The sequence below is a fragment of the Pagrus pagrus genome (genome assembly GCF_965226575.1).
Source record: "Pagrus pagrus genome assembly, chromosome: 3".
NCBI classification, from domain to species: domain Eukaryota; kingdom Metazoa; phylum Chordata; class Actinopteri; order Spariformes; family Sparidae; genus Pagrus; species Pagrus pagrus.
Window position 1 is genome coordinate 25695837 of NC_140187.1, and position 17559 is coordinate 25713395.

At 41.7% G+C, this 17559-nt stretch overlaps 1 protein-coding gene across 1 annotated transcript in view; it reads right to left on the reverse strand.

The window, feature by feature from the left end:
* suclg2 (succinate-CoA ligase GDP-forming subunit beta) overlaps positions 1 to 17559 on the reverse strand; it is a 100776-nt gene that overhangs the window by 29936 nt on the left and 53281 nt on the right. The window contains exon 9 of the mRNA XM_084348223.1: positions 16510 to 16652. Within this exon, the coding sequence (XP_084204349.1) occupies positions 16510 to 16652 (143 nt within the window). The remainder of the gene's footprint in view (positions 1 to 16509; positions 16653 to 17559) is intronic.

A 17559-nucleotide genomic window follows, 5' to 3' on the forward strand; every position in this document is an offset into this window, starting at 1 on the left:
CTGTATCTTTGTACTGTTCATAAAAGACCAACAAAGGGACAAGTCTTTTCTTGACATAAATGATCTAAGTGATTGTCAGACAGGTAGCGATGAAATGACAGACAGCTGGTTAACAGAGTTGTCAGAAATGTACTAATACAACGATGCCACATCATATCTTTGTTTTATCACTGTAAAAGATGCGAGTCTGGACCTTCAGGATTGATGTGAAGCTAACATTAGCTCAAGCTGCTACAGGGAAGAGCGCTCTTTTGATTGATTGATGTAGAAACAAGATGTGTTGCTGATTTTGCTCAGTACAATCTTGTTTAAAGTTGACTACAAATACAGGCCGAGAATTACATTTACAGAGAACAAGCACAATTTACAATCAGCTGCTATATTGAAAAGAAACATTGAAATTAGATTGAGAAGGAACACCTGCACCAGTGCTGTTGTCTTCAATCGGCTGTAACAAATTTATCAGCTGAAAGTGAGGATATTCATTCAGAGCGGTGTTAGCAACCGGAGCAGAGGGGAAAGTTTAGCAGAGAAGTTGTCTGTGGTGACAGTAAATGTACAGTACAGGTTACATGTTGACCAGGAATAAACTCTGCAGCTCCTCAATACACAAGAAGAACTTCTGTTTGAGTGACAGCTATCACTATCCCTGCAAATATTCACGCTATTGCTCATCCATGCTAATATCGATGCTGTCGCTAATCCATGCTAGTGTTGCTGATTTTGCTAGAACGACAGTCTGGTTGTGATGGGAAATAACAAAGTAAGACTATTAACCACGCCCCCATTCTCTGTTTGAGATAGGAGTGTTGACCGGTGAACAGGAAGGAAAATGACTGGAGGGGGGCTTTAAGTACGAGGGATGATTTATTGTCTGAAACAAATGGACTTGCCTGGCAACATCCTGCAGTATAGCTAAAAGAAAGCAGCACTTGAGTGACATTATTTTCTTCTCTCAGGGAACCAAGGTTACAATATAACCACATGTTTTCATACTGAGGCTGTTGTGCCTTCAGCTGAAAGCTTATCGTTCCTCTTTGATTAAATCATACCATATCAAAAACGACAATGAGCTGTCAATGTCACAAATAGGACCAGGGAAAGGAAAGTGGGCCTTCTTTAACAAAAGCATCAACCAGGAATTGTAGAGACTCTTTTCAAGCAAAATAACTTTTTTTATACAAAAGTCCGCATTTTGATCAAAGTCTCATACAGGAACTCACTTTTATTGTACTGATTACTGAGTACTGATATTGTGTGTTATAGTGCTTCAACGCAATCTGAGATCGTAAGGCCTCAGAAGTTGTTGTCCTGGCAACTGAACCTTAACAAAGCAAATGTTGTACCACTCACAACCACACTAGAATAGCAACAAATAAAAGGGAAAATGACAAGGACATGATGGACAGAACGATGTTACTTCAGGTTTTTTTGTTCAGCGTGGCATAATTTTCTATCTGGACTTTTTCTAGCGTCAACAGTAACTTGTACGTTTTCAGCGTGTCGACAAAATTGATGTTTTGTTAACATGTAAAATGTTAAATAAAAAAGACTGATTATAAAAAATACTCGTGCTGTATAGCAATGTTCTCCCTTTCTTTACAGTACATCCCAGGTTTCCCATTGCAAATCTCTCGTCCATCTGTATCCTCCTCTGGCAGTAGCTGATATTGACTGAGATAATAGTGAAGGAGAGCCATGTTCGACATTGCCTCTGCTGCTCAGAGAACAAGGCAGACTGCTGCAGCGGCAGACAGTCATGTCAGCTTGGACAGCGTACTGGGGACTGGACTGGATCACACAATCTGATACGAAATCCTTCCCACCGGCTGTCAATTATCAGGAACGCGGGTACAATATTATCTAGACAGGGGAAATGTGAGGTGGTACGTAAAAGTCGAATACAGATAACTTTGCATATTTATACATGTCTGACTGCATAGACTATATAGAAAGCTAATATACTGTATATAGGGTTTGTTTGCAGGACTCAACAACATCTTTCCTCTCTCGTCTTCAGTATACGTGCACTGTTGCATACTGTTTCTGTGTATGTGGCTATGCTGTACGTGCCTCATCTTAGCACAGATACACTGCTTTCCATCCTGACCCTGAGGATAGAAACTAAACGTAATAGGCGATTTTGTTGGAGATGCGATGAGGCGAACGTTTCATGTGAGTCTCAACGTCTTTCCATTACGCTCGATAATAAAGCAGTGTGTGGATCAGACAAGAGGCTCGTATCAAATCAGGCCTGGAAAAGCCAATTACACCGACAATAATCTCTCGCTGTACTGCTGCCGGCATGTCTCGCCATACAAAGCAACAAATACCTGAAACACGGCGAGTGGGGGGAGGAGAGACAGGACATTTGAAAAGACAAACTAAATGTGTGAATGCTTGCTCATTTGGCCACGCAGTTGGTAGAAAAGAAGTGAGAATTTTGGTAGTTGCTGGCTGTGTATTGAATGCTAATCAAAATTCTTCAAATTTAAGTGAGAAAAACTTCATTTCAACATTTTTTAGGAGTGGACAAAGATGTTAAAACACTGGATGACATAAAACACCACTGCTGCTCTTGCAAGTGTCATACTGAGGTTGTTACGGAGGCGGATAACAAAGCGAAGCTGGTGGAGAGGACACGATGTCTCAACCCTGTGACCCTGCCCACAACCCAGGGGGCTGCAACAAGAGAGAGAGCAAAAGGGCTGTTGGATTTGAGAGCTGGGTCTGACTAAAATCAGAAGGTTAATGCGAGTCGTTAGAAGCCTCGGGCCATGTTAGAACAAACACAAGCTTCAGGAGCCTCGGCACAAGCATATAAGCTGCAGACAAGTGGATGCATGCACAGATACTGAGTGGTGCAGATTAAATATGCTCTCATAGAAGCTACAAATAAACACACCCAACAACTCAAAAGGATCCAACCTAATCTTACAATGACCCATCTATGCTCTGCACTGTTAGGAAAATAGCATCAATGTCCACTTTAATCTCTTTACTCCAGTAATGTCCTCTATTACTGACCTTGTGATATGGAGTATTTGAATCAATTTCAGAGTTATAGCCCAATTTCCAAGTTACAGTAAAATGAGGGGGATACCTGCAGTCCTGTTGTAAAAGTGTGAGGACGTCTCAAAGAATCTTTTTCATTATCTTTTATAGTTCAAACTAAATTAAGAGCATTTATATCATTTGTCTGGGTATGGCTACAATAAGGTTATTTCCACAGTCAAAGGAAATTGACCAGGTTTATTTGGGATTAACCATCATCAGCACAGCAGCATGCAGCTGCACTTCTCTATTTCTTTCGTGTCATCTACTGCCAGTTGGGCTGGGCAATTGTCTGCTATTGTCAGACTGTTAAATAAATGAAAAAATAAAGGGAACTCCACTGACTTTACACATAAAGCTCAGTTTACTCAGACTGTGAAACAGTTGTATAATGTCCTCTGTGGCTCTGGGGGAGCTTTCCAAAACTCAAAAAAGATAAATAAAAGCAGCTATTGAGATCACTATTATAATAGATCCAGTATTTTGGGACTTTTTCCTTTTTTGTGTGGTAACCAACTCTATGGAAGTATAACACTTAAATCTCTTCATGAGTAACTTTGCAGGGTCATCTGCTGTTATTAATTTTCCTTGCAATCCTCCCCCATATGATGTAAAGGTGTATCTGAACTCTGGTTTAATACTATGACGCTCTGTTTTCACACAGGATGACAGTCCTGCTGTGCAATGCCATATAATTCCCAGTCTTTACAGAATCGCATAATATCAGGACCTCTAGAAGCATGAATGAAATTTTTGCCTCTACAGATCCAGCTCTTTGACCAGACATATTGTTACTCAGCCTGCTAATATACTGTATGTTCTAATTACAGCACTGTTCTACATGCGTATCCTGTGAATCGTGTCTTACAGTGACTCATACTGCAGTTAATGATGTGAGGTGCACCATAACCACCTCTAGTTAAAACAAGGAAGGAAACAACATTTTCTTTGGCCTGTTGTGATTGTTAAGATCATATGTTACACTGCTAGTTAATTTACAGCAACACTCCGTCAGCTATCACTGCAATTAGCACTTTCAGTGATGCAGGCTTAACCTCGACCAGCGACTTCAAAAATATCGCCTGCGTTATTCGTCCTAGAGGACAGGAAAGGGCACAGTGTTTGTGGTGTCAGTGCATGGCTCAGAGAGCACGAATGATCTCATCAGCTGGGTGTTTGAATGGCCTCCAATAATCCCCCAGCATGTGCACACATAAGAGCCAAGGGAGCATGAAATGAGGGAGGTCTAACAGTCGCCACTTCTGCCGCAATGTCTCTCAGCACTGGACATGGCTGCCTCTGATGCTGATACTCCCTTAAGTCTTTGGAAATGGACAGATGGAGCGATGGAGGACTGGAATGGCGGCAAAGGGTGGAGCGATGACAGCAGATGATTTGGATGGAAGGGATCTTTACTATTAATACAAAAAGTAGAAGAGCAGGAAAACGTTTGTAAGGATTACATTGACTAACAACAGCACGCCCACATTTAATAGGAGGCATTATCGTGGGTTACTGATCCATGACTATGTTGAAACCATGTGTGAAGTGTAAACACAGCAGAACTGCCGCTCTCATGGCATGATATTTATAGCTGGAGAGAATCATGTGTTAGTCATACTGCCAAGACAAGGGTTTGAGATCATTTTAATTTATTCTCTGGATGTGTGCTGGGTAGCAGTGGCATGTGAAATACATGCAAAGGGATGCGTGAGGACCTGCCTCACTGCATCGAGGAAAAAAAATAAAGGGAAATGTAGGTATTTATAAACCTCAGCTCTTTATTTACTTGTTTTGATGTGTAAATGATTCATAATTTTACAGAAGTTTTGGAATCGGTCAATTGGATCTCCTCAGCTGGCAGCAACGCAATCCTTTGGGGCAACTCCGACTGCCAAAGTTACATCCACTAAAAGTGCTTTTTGTTGTCACCGACAGGCTAAGGCTGTTATTCCAAGTGTCTGACAAGACTATAGAAAAGACTATTTCACGATGATGATGATTGATTTTTATTTTCGTGTCATGCACACAGAGAGCCCAACCCTCATGGGTTTACAAGACAACAAAAATACAGTTGCAGCAGTCAAACAGTTCATTACATTTCATTCCAAAATTAGAAATTATTTTGCAGCTCAGTCTTAAACAAAACATTCTGCCTCCTCTCCGATGCTTGACAAAGAAAATCTGCTACGAAGAAAGGTTCCCTTCCTGAAGCACAGCTCACATTTTTCATAATCATCCAAAAAAAAGGAATCGGCATAAATTGAGGACATTTTAGTAAAAATTGTGTCCCTTACCTCGTCATAGACAGGACAACAGTACAAGAAATTAACCTCTTTCTCAGTTTCACCTCACTTACATAACAAACAAAGTCAGTCCTCCTCTGGAATGGCAGTAAACCTGTCGGTCTCCAAGGCTAAAGGTATGGGACCTTTGCCTTTTGTTTAAATTATACTTCACATAAGGTTATACAGTATAGCTGTCCTTTATGAGACATTAGGTTTGTAATTTTTGCTTAGATCAAATATCAACAGACCATTTTTCTTTATGCATGAGAAACATCTTGCTCCTGATCTCCTGAATATCACAAAGTAACTTGTTCTGGAAAACGAATGACAAATCATTCAAATAGAACAAGGATGAATAGCAACTCTTCTAATAACTCTTTTGCCTCGGGATGACCATGAGAGATGTCTCAATTAAATATCTTTTTGGTGAGTCTATGATCAGACATCTTCACAAGTCTATTTCAGAGCTGAAGCAACAAGAAGTCTAAAATCTCATGCGTGACTCACCCTATGACTTGTTTCCACCGTTATCTCCCCGTAACAACTCACCTCTTGCAAGATTTCAGAGTGTGACTTCTGCTTGAGCGATTTGTGTTTCTGGTTACAAAAAGGATCTTATTGTTTAACAAAAAAGTCTATCTCAGGAGGAATCATTTCAGTAATCTTGTCAGACAATTATAAAAACAACCTTCACCAGTCAGGCAAAAAAAAGCACTTTAAGTAGACGTAGCTTTGAGGGATGCAGTTGCCCCAAACAATTCTGTTGCAGCCATTGAAGCTGTGTGACGATTGCCAGCTGAGGCGAATCCAAAACCTTTTGTAGAATCAGTACACACCAAAACAATGTAAATATAAGGCCCAGGTACCGGACTTTCCCTCAAAGAGTAGAGCTGCATAAAATCCACAGTGATACTCACTACTGTAACAATTCTGACTCCCGAAACTGTGCAACAGACGATACATTTCTATTTCCTTTATCATCAGGTGGAGAGCTCCTGCAGAGGCACATGAGAATAAATGAAGCCCTTCTTTGCTATGCCCTTCCTCTGAGTACTCGACTTCACAAGGTCGCTCAATCACACGCAGCTCCCCTCCCTGTGGCATCCAAAGACCCTATCTGATCACTGGCTGGCTCCCCCTGGCCCCATGGTGTGAACCAGGTGCTGCGATGACAAAACGCTCCTGGCAGCAATAAGAGAACGGAGAGAGCAGAGCTCAATTAGCCCGAGCTCCAATCCCAGATCCTCTATTGATTTCCCACGGATGAGGAATGGCAGACAGGAGAAAGCTCAATCAGACATACCCATGGGACCTGTCGCTGCCTGTGTGTGTGTGTGTGTGTGCATGCGTGTGTGAGAGAAACAACAGGGGACGTGTTGGTGCCGAGACAAGGTGCTGGGATAAGGTGAATACATTAGCAATCCATAGTCTTTATGCATACATGATGGTAAGTAATAGTGTTGTCTACTGAGGGTGCGGTGGAAAATGACATGAGTCTTTAAAAGCCTGCTGTGCTGTCCTGCCCAGATCAAATGGAGAAGGAGACAGTCAAGGCATAAGATCCCTGAAGGGCAAATCAATCTGACAAGTCATCAGCTCCATGGTGCATCTCTGGACAGTTCCTTCATTTCCTCAAATTAACCTTCACAAGAGGAATGACACACAGAATGTATGGAGTCTGACAACCTCATTTGTCCTTCACTTATGTCTTGAACCTTCTTCCTGAGGTGCAAAATGTATAGTTTTGCTCAAATTCATGACGAGTGCACAGATTTGATATTTGATCCCTGACAGCATATAGATATGTTAGGATGATGTATTTTCAGAGCTGGGTTTAAGAGTTTAGAGCAGCGGCATACGTGTAAAAGATGTGTGTTGTTGTCCTTTCACATGTGATTGCCCTGTTTTCAAACACAAATATACAAGTTAGAGTTCTGTTACTCTGCCCGAGCCCAAAAGGCCCATGAAAGTGGAGACACGAACTGAGTCTCATTTCATCTTACAGAAACCACGACTCTGCAGCAGAATCCTTCTTGCTCGCCCACGCTCTGTGGGCTCAGTCTCTACTTCTCTTGCAAGTCTCTCTCTCTTAATTTCAAACCTTTTCTGTAGAAAAGTCAGTTATTTCGCTACAAAAGCTAAACATTTTTTTTTTTTAAATCGTACTTACAATACTTACATAGTAATATTAGAAGCACCTGCTCACCAGGCCAGCCGGTGTCCAATCCCTGCTCCTGTTCTCCCATTTAAATCAATTTAAACCACTGACTGAAGGAAATATGGACGCAGCTTCCTGGTCAACAGAGGTGCCTTAAACCTGCATTCTCTCTAAAAGCCAGCAGGGGGCGACTCCAGTGGTTTCAAAAGGAGTCGGATTGTATGTAAGCTGACGACAAAATGAGCCCGTTTCTCACTTAATGAATCACCTCAATAAATAGTTAGTTTAAAATCTTCTATGTATCCATAGGCTAAAATAGCAACTTTCCAAACTATGTAATAATTTAGGCTTTCTTGAATGCTTATATGTTACTGAATCATATATCATAACAGTGCAGTCAAAATCTGCTTTATAAATCAATTCAGAATCAGTCACAGTCTAGAAAAACAGTATTGCAAGTCAAGAAGCAAATGTAGAAAACAGAAAAAAATATGTACAAACATTATAAACCATATAAACTATACTTTTTTCACATTTTTGTTCAATTCAGTGAAAATGGATGTGCATAACAATACACAAACCATCAACTTTCTCTAAATAGCACCACCTGCTTAGTTACTGCCTCATAAGGCATTCTGTTTGTTAGCAAGAATCACTTGACACGTCTTTACAGCTCTTATGCAGCTCATCCCAAAGCTGCGTGCACTTGTGTGTTGAAGTTCTGTGAGACTGAGCAGGCAATGTTAAGTCAGTATGAGCTGTCCTTCGCAATCACTCTTGACGAAAATGTCTTTTTAAAACGGCTTTGAGGTGTGTTTCAGGTTGTCGTTTTGCCTAAGAACTGAAATACTCAGCGGGCCTGGTGGCACGGCACACTTATTATAAGGAATGCCAGGATTGATTTAGTTTTGAGAATGCAGTGACCCTGGTTTAGGTGAATCAAACATAATGCCTGCAAATGGTAGAAAAGGGTCACTCTGTACGAGGTAGCCACATTCATATGCATTGTTCAATCACTTAAACCTAAAGTAGGGGACGACCAATAATATGAGATTCAAAAAGACTAGAGTAGAGCAATTCAATTAAGCGAGCAGAGAGGAAACATCTTTAAATACTTTACACTGTTCACAGTCAGAACAGATGTCATATGGCATTCGATCATATTACAAATACAGATACATTTAATATATAAAAAGCCAGAAGGCAAAGCTACACCAATGCCAACACTTGCTGAGACATGAAACAGAAGTCTGCCAACTTTAATATCATATTCAAACAAATGTTTTCTTTCCTTTTACACCACAAACAACGACATGCAAGCTCAATACAATAATCAATGTGCTTCACTGTCATCAAGATGTTTGTGGATGTTTTTCATTGCTTGCTGTTATTTCTTTGTTCACCTACACACTAGCGGTACAAAAAGCTTGACGCACTTAGTTTCACAGTCCCTATAAGATTGTTCTTACATTATATGAAAAAGAAGGAGAAGTGTGGTAAACAAAGGCATAATAAATCTAACTCTAACACTGTTGCTTACAGTTACCTGACATCATGTTTGAAAAATACACGACTACTTCTGGTAAGGCTGATTTATCCGAGTTGTACCTTCCTTTATCTGTCATGTGGGTTTCTGAGTTCGCGGAGCAAAGGGCTTGGCTCATCAAGCCAGTTCACCCGGTCCGCATCAGTCTATAGGTGAATGCATCGCTAAGGCTGCACAATTGAGTTTTGAACTTCAGCCCCATAGCTCGGAGACTTTCAATGGACAGCCTTGGGAGTCTATACACACTTTGCATGCACGCTCAATGCTCAAACAGCGAAAGAGATCTCACACATTATTACATAGAGCTCCATGTCTACATGTGCACAGACCAATTACTTTGCAGGCCGCTGAATACATTTCAAGGACTAACACAGGGTCAGTGCACACTGTGCTTAGCCAATACCTTAAGCTCCACACATTGCTGCAGTGGTTTTAAATGTACTAGAGCAGAATGGTCCCATGATAGACACAAACCCAACCCTACATCTGTCACAAGAGCAGGATTTTTAATGCACTGTAAGCATATCTGCAGGAAAACCATTATATGGAGTTAGAGCTGTTCTCTTATAATGGCAAACCGATACAATGACCTGCACAGCGTGTAACTGAAAAAAAGACATGCATCACCCGGAGAGCCACTTCTCCCTTAAAGCACTCAAACCCCCCCAATGCTGTCTGTCTGGTACAAGGAATGTTCACTCTTTCTGTGGCCTGGCCTCAGTATGGCAGCCCCAGTGTTGGCTGCACTGAGTACTCGCTCCTTCATGGCTGGCCCCCTATTTAGTCCTGGTGTAATATTCTGCGCGTTGGGAATGAACTCCATTACCGTGGTAGCTTGTTTTCTCCGTCCCCCTCCTTCTCTCAGTGGCTTTGCATTGCTTGTGTTTATAACACAGGGAACCAGCAGCTCCCCCAGGGGGCCCTCGGCTTCGGGCGGAGAGGTGATTTCTTTCCCTCTAAAATAACACACCATGGGGCTCTCACACCACAGGTGACTCTTGTGATTAAAAGTTGTTGGTGTCCCTGGAGGGCTGCACGTGTGTGCAGATGTGTGTATGATGTGGGTGCCACAATACAAGCATGTATTTGCACCTGTTTGACTGAATGAGCTGCGTGACTTGCACCCCAAGGATACAACCTTGTAAAATAGGGCTCCTTTTCTACCTTCCGTCCTGTGCAGCCTGAAGAGAGGATAGCGCGCCTTTCACAACACATTTCTCTAGCTCACCTGGCTTGGACCAGAGCCACCGCCTCTCGGACTCTATACATGTTCAAGCACATTAGACATGGGCTCAGACATCTCCATATGACAAAGGCAGTGCCTGGACTCCTGAAGGATTTAGCTAGCAGGCATGAAACTGAGGGGGAGCTCCTCACATTGACTTTAACAGGATTTAGCGAGATGAAAGGCCGCAGGGAGGAAAAGAGAGATACAAAGAAGCAGAGACACTGAGAGAAAGAGCAAGAAGAGATGGAAAGGAGAGGAGAAAGACACAAGAGAGTGGCTGGAAGACACAGCGGGGCACCGCCATAAACGTCCAGTTATGTATAAACACAGAAGTAGCTGAATAATACCAATAAAGACGCTTTTACAGAAAAAGCGGACAGTGTTGGAAAGGAAGTAGTAATGGTGCGTCCCCTGTAGAGGGTCGGGCTCAGGAGTGTCACTGCAACAAGGAGAAAAGTGGTTAAAGAGGGACCACAGGTGAGTTACAGCAGAGTCACTGAGCTGGAAAGAAGGAAAATAGTATATAGTTTTGCTTGAGGGCAATTCGGACTGAAACACTAGGGGACTAGCACAATAATCCCACACAAACAGGAGGAGGTGAAAATGCACAGAGCGAAACACTGAACATTATTGACGCACACAAACACACACACACTCGCTCAGGTGAGCCTCAGCATTCCAAATTGAGATCGCAGCCATGCCAGTGGGAGCTGAGAAGATGTTTCATGATCAACCGCGTGATTATGCAACAACATTAAAACATGCACATGAACATGCCTCCATATTTGTCCAGGAGGCGGGTCACCAGGCTGAACTAATGCTAATGTGCCAATGTGCACCTGTTTCACCTCAGAGCGGAGCCTCCCCACTCTGCATGCCTGCTTCGCCTTAAAAAACGCAGCAGCTCGTGCAGGCGTGCAACAAGCCTATAGGTACAGTAACAACATGCAAGCTTTTACACAGAATCACATACCGTATTTTATGTATGCACGCAGACAAGGGTTGTCTATATCACCAGGTAATGCTAAATGCATTATAGATTGCCACTTGACTTATAAGACGTTATTTTTTTTGTATTTGTGCTTTCCTTTCTTACAGTATTTCTTTATTCTTCCTCCCTTTCGTTTTTACTTTTTGCACTCACAGACACACAGAGGCACTGAGCAAGAGGCAGAACATTCACAATTCTTACTCACAACAGAAGCGGAAATGTGACTGGCTCTCTGCCAATGCCAGGAGAACAAAATGCTACTCTGAGAGGAAAAGACTTTATCCACCCTCAGAAACAGTTCAGTCAGTAGTTTAAATACTTTAAATTCTGTAAAAAGGACAGAGGATTTTATTGATTGTGAATAGAAATAGAGTTGATAGCCAGCAGACACAACTAACCTCACAACTGATCTCCGCAGTCACCCTATTAGTATGCAACATGGCAAAATTAAGATGTAGCGCTATTACTTCAATTTATACTAAGTTCAGTCTGTTTAAATAAACGCTTGCAAAGTCACACGGGACGCACACGCCTCCACTCCTCATTCCTGATCTCCCGAGTACATGCACCACTAAAACTGCTGCATGAAGTCATTACTTGTATGCATATTAAAGACGTTAAAGGAGCACTACGTAGTTTTGGGGAAGACATTTTAATCCGAAGAGAAAGATCTTCATTGACTGATTTTGTTTATGCCAACACAAACTAAATAAACAAACTCTCTTTGTTTTCATGACTGAATAAACTGAATAAACAACTGACCTTAATTAAAGGACAACACAATTTCACAATTTTACTTTGTTTCTATGTGGCGGACCCTGCCAACGTTCAAAACAGTGTTCTGTGGACCTTATTTTCCTCTGAGAACAGCTTGTTTGTTCGGTTAAGGAAAAAATAAATATTTCTTAATTTGTATTATTACCTCATTCATATTGCTAATATTCAAATTCTGAGTTTGGATTTCTTCTCCAAATTAACATAGTGCCCCTTTAATTTGTGGTCTGGATAGATGTAAAATATGTGATGATGCTAAATCTAAAAAATATGGAAACAAACAGAAAAATACAGTAGTGAAAACAGCTGTTGAATCAGGAAAAGCCCACTAAAAACATCTTCAGATTAGTTTTGATTTAAATAATGTTTTGCCATGAGAAATAGTAGTTATATACATATATATATATATAGCAATGGCCCTTATACAGACATACAGCAACCATGAAGGTGTGTTTGAGAAAAATGTCATCATTTACTCGAGCCCATAAAAATTACAGAAAACTGCCTTAAGCCCTGAGAACAAAATGGATGTCGAGTTGGACAAAACATCCATCTGCCACTTTCTTCAGAGCACTGGCACAAGGCAATAACGAGGTTATTTGGCTGTCGGTATTTGCTGCCTGCTGCTGCTTCGTGCCTACAGGTGATGTGAGGGAAACCTCAATAAATTCAGCCATTCTGTCAACAAACTGTTCTATACGTGGATATGAAGAAAGTGGAGCTATTTATTTTAGCATGAAAAATAAATATGTCCACGCTTAAAAAGCCGGGGGCCGAAATTCAAACAAAGCTGAATGGTCTAGTACACCCAGCTGAGCTACATAACATCGCACATCTCTGAAAACACACGCTGGGCTACACACTGCTTTATGATTCCTTTTTTTTTTATGTTCCTATCATTTCATTGTGGCTCTTTTACTTCTATGTTGTTGCTATATAGTATCCCTATTTCATCTGTTTTCTCTTCCATGCTCTTTCAGAGAATAATAATGTTTAAGGTAATGAATGCTGTAAGGGTAGATACTGGAGAAGTGAACAAACAAGAAAAAAGGGGGCTTTGTCATCCCAGATTCCGTCTCGGCTATTCAGTGCCAGCAATACACTCACATCACTTCCACTCCTCTCAGCACAATGAGCCTGAGACATCAAAGCGGGGACTGAGAGGGAGAGAGCGGGAAAGGCGGAGGGAGGGAGACCAAAGCGTAAAAAAGGGACCGAGGAAGAAAGGCTGAAAGGAAAGATAGACACCAAAATGCTTGTTTTTTGTGGAAATGTATGGCGTTATTACTGCGGGATATTTGCTGCTACAGTGCGTGACTGGCCGCTGATCGCACTTCTGTCTTTTGTCACAGCATATAAACTATTTTAATCGACTCAGGCAAAAGTCACAGCTAAAAAAAACAACACATATTCATGGCCTTTTCCTACAGCTGCTGTCAAACTCATCATACCAGTAGAAATAAGCAGTTGAAACATGCTGTTGTTTAAAAAAAAGCTACCCCTCGAGTGGGGCTTCAAACAGTAAAACAACTGTCAATAAAAGGGTTGCATTTTTGAAGGCCATTACCACTGATTGCTGTGATATTTGAGTCAAATAAGCACAACAGCTGCCTCTCGATGCTCTACTGGAACATGGAATCAATAATGTCGCCTTGTCGTTTTCACCTAGCCACGGGCGTGATTTCAATCACCATTTCTGCTCATACTTTTTAAGTTTGAGAGCGGTAATTTGTGGAGAAAAGAGTAGAAAAAAAAATTACTGAATGCAAATGAGCAGCTCTGTCTCTCTCACTCTTATTGTGAGATGATTAACATTCCCTCCACAGATCAGAGCAGGTTTCTCAGCTCCCCTGGTTGAAATGCTAATGGTGCCTCCAACTCAGTTTAATGTCAATCCTATTCTACTTTTTTCCCCTGTTGGGGAGGAGCTCCCTGTCTCTATTTCCATACACAGCAGCAGGAGGGACAGACAGCAGGCTTACTCTCCCATCTGGATCTGGGGAATCGGCCCAAGACAGCGAGAGATGGAGGAACGAGAGGAGGGTGGAGGAGGATCCTCTGGTTCACGCGGGAGTGTTTTGGAATGAATGCAGACTTTAAAACCTGATTCTGCCTTTGCAGAAATCCGCCTCACTTTAAAAGGGTTCAATAATAACAGATGATGGCCTCATACCAGAAGAGATTGACACGTCTTTGTAGTTTTCTTTCTCCCCTATTGATCACATTTCTTTTAATCCACCGTATTCATTTTTATTTTCCCCTACAGACCACTGAGTTGAACTCACCTGAGACCAAATAGAATCTACACACAGTGGAAATCTGAGTGAGGCAATGTATCACCTGCTGGGGTGTTAAGGTTGGTAGGGTTTTAAATATTCATCTATAAATGTGTGCAACACTGGTCTGTTGACTGCTGTGCGATAAATATGAGGCAGACCTCTTTTAAAAATGGCCCTCCCTACTCACACTGCCATATGAAAAAGTCTACAACTGAGCATTAGGTTTAGACGAAATTGAGTTTACTGGAGGTGTAATAATGACAGACTATCTATTATAAGAGCAGACTGCGTATCACAGTTAATGTATCTGTATTCACAGCCCGTCCATTGTTTCTGCATGTTTAAATGAAGTACACTAGCATTATTCTAGTAAGCAAATGTTAAAAAAAAGGTTGAAAGCGTGATATGTCATCTGTATTACAGATTAGTGACCTCTACTGAAAGCTGTGTTTCAATTTAGCAACTCCCACATTTGTAGATATCTTAAATTAGTGTGAAACACATTTTTGAAAGCATTTCCTGCCAAGTCACATCATCATGGGTAAATAAAGGTTTTCAAAAAACGGCCGGGTTGAGACTGAATTGGTATCAAATACTGCTCTGTATTCAACACAACCGAGCCTTGTCAGAGATGCTAACACAGAGGCAACCGGAGATGAGCCCGGGAATGTGGGAGTGACGGTGGCGGGGGAATTAGCGGTGTGATGACTGTCAACACACAATCAGCGCTGCGGTGTCGTTACAAGGCTCACGTTGTTTAGTTTGGAGTTATCAGCTTTCTGAACATAGAGCTGGATCACTTGTGAAACACCCCAAGCTGCCACTCGTCCTGAGCGGCAAGACTTCCACAGGCACACTAGTGAGTTAATTTTTGTATCCGTGCGTTCGTTTTGAGCTGCGTATGAGCCTGTGCTGTGCGTTAATATGCCTGCGCACATGTGTGTGGAGTCTTTAAAAGCAGAGTCTTGTTGCAGAGCACAGAGCAGTGATTTAGCACGCCACTGCAACTGAAATGATGGCATATAATCACACAGCCTCACAACTCCGTTTTCCTCAGTGAAACATGTACATATGCCAAGCTCTCTCGTTTAATGAGCGCTGTTGTCTCAGTGACACAGTGCTAACCAGATAGACAGGGCTTTATGAATGTGTTATGACAACATACAGTACTGTGCAAAAACTTTAGGCAGGTGTGAAAAAATGCTGTAAACTAAGAATGCTTTAAAAGATGAAAAGTGTTAATAGTTTATTTTCATCAATTAACAAAATGCAGTGAATGAAAAAACAATTAAAAACAGCATCGATTCTTCTAGGTACACTTGCACACAGTTTATAAAGGAACTCGGATGGTAGGTTGTTCCAAACATCTTGGAGAACTAACCACAGATCTTCTGTGGATGTAGGCTTCCTCAAATCCTTCTGTCTCTTCATGTAATCCCAGACAGACTTGGTGATGTTGAGATCTCTGTGGGGGCCATACCATCACTTCTAGGACTTCTTGTTCTTCTTTACGCTGAAGATAGTTCTTATTTGGCCGACCACTGCGTCTACGATCCTCAACGTTGCCCGTTTCTTTGTGCTTCTTCAAAAGAGCTTGAACACAGCACATCTTGAAACCCCAGTCTGCTTTGAAATCTTTGTCTGGGAGAGACCTTGCTGATGCAGTATAACTACCTTGTGTGTTGTTGCTTCGCTAAGTCTTGACATGGCGTATGACCTGTGACATGAAACTGTCTTCCACAACCTCACCTTGGTAGCAGAGTTTGACTGTTCCTCAGCCTCCTGCAGAGCTGTTTCTGTTTCAGTTAATGACTGTGTTTCAACCTACATGTGAAATTGATGATCATTAGCACCTGTTTGGTATCATTGGTTGATCATACACCTGACTATAATCCTACAAAATCACTTTGTGCAAGTGTACCTATAAGAACTGATGCTGGTTTGATGGCAAAGGGTAGTAAAACCAAATATTGATTTGATTTAGATTTTCTTTTGTTCGCTCACTTTGCATTTTGTAAATTGATTTATATTTTTGAAAGCATTCTTAGTTTATTTTTTCACACCTACAGTACTGTACATGACTGCAATATCAAAGACAACTCAACAGGTGGTAGAAACAGCTTTGTTTATGCTGACTTTTTCTTCAAAGACGTGCCTTAAGATAAGAAATTGTTAAAATGTTTGTTCCTACCTTCGGGTCAGCGGTGAGCAGCTTAAAGGCCTCGTACACCTGCCTCTCTTTGACACCTCCCCCCAGGTCCAAGAAGTTAGCTGGCTTTCCTCCATGCAGGTCAATTATGTCACATGTGGCCATGGCCAGCCCGGCTCCATTCACTGTAAACATTGACCGTGTCAGTTCAGTCAAAAAAGCAAAAATATGTACTGAAATATAGAGCAAAAGGATGGTACTTGTTTAAGTGTGAGACTAATGTAGTAATGTGTACCCATTTTACATGTTGAATGTGAACTGTAGCCTCATAATGATCTCATGTAAGGTGTAGTTATTATATATAATGATGGTAAATCTGACCATTAGGTCAAGGATAAAGGTAAGTGTGACGCCAGCAGCCAAGAGCTAATTAAAATAACATTTCAGGCGTTGAAGGAAAGATGGCATTTACTACAAGAACACCCACAAAGGAATCCAGCAGTGAATTATCAACCAAAGAAGAGCAAATATCTGAAGAAAAAAAAAAGTCACACTTTAAAAGCGAATCGGCTGGAAATCTTCTAATCAGGAACATTCAATGCTTCAAGTCGAGCAACACAGAGAAAATTTGATTATGACTTGACTCTCGACTTCAGAGGAAAGCGAGTTGATTAGAAGAGGTTCGGCTACGCTTCTGTCTTCTTCTTTTTTTCCTTTTGCGGCCCGTGTCATCATTTAGCCAACTGCCAGCGCCGCTACCCTGCTGAGCCAAGTGCACAAAACTGTCTTACCTCATTTAGTTTAGCCAAGCTGCACTTGTGTCCTGGCAAGCTCCCCAACCGAGGTCTCAATAAAAGGGAAATTCGCTTTAACAGCTGTCACTTTGGTGGCTTACAGAGCTCTCAAGGAAGCTGCAGGGCCTTAAAAGCTGTTGTTACTTTAAGAGAGGCTGGGAGCAGGGGATGTAGAATGGGTGCGTGTGTGTGTGTGTGTGTTTGTGGAAGAGGAAGAGGGGTAGTGCTAACAGACATCTAATGTGTTTATGAGGCTACGGGGTAAGTAGCAAGAGCACCTGTTAGTGCTGCTGTACAC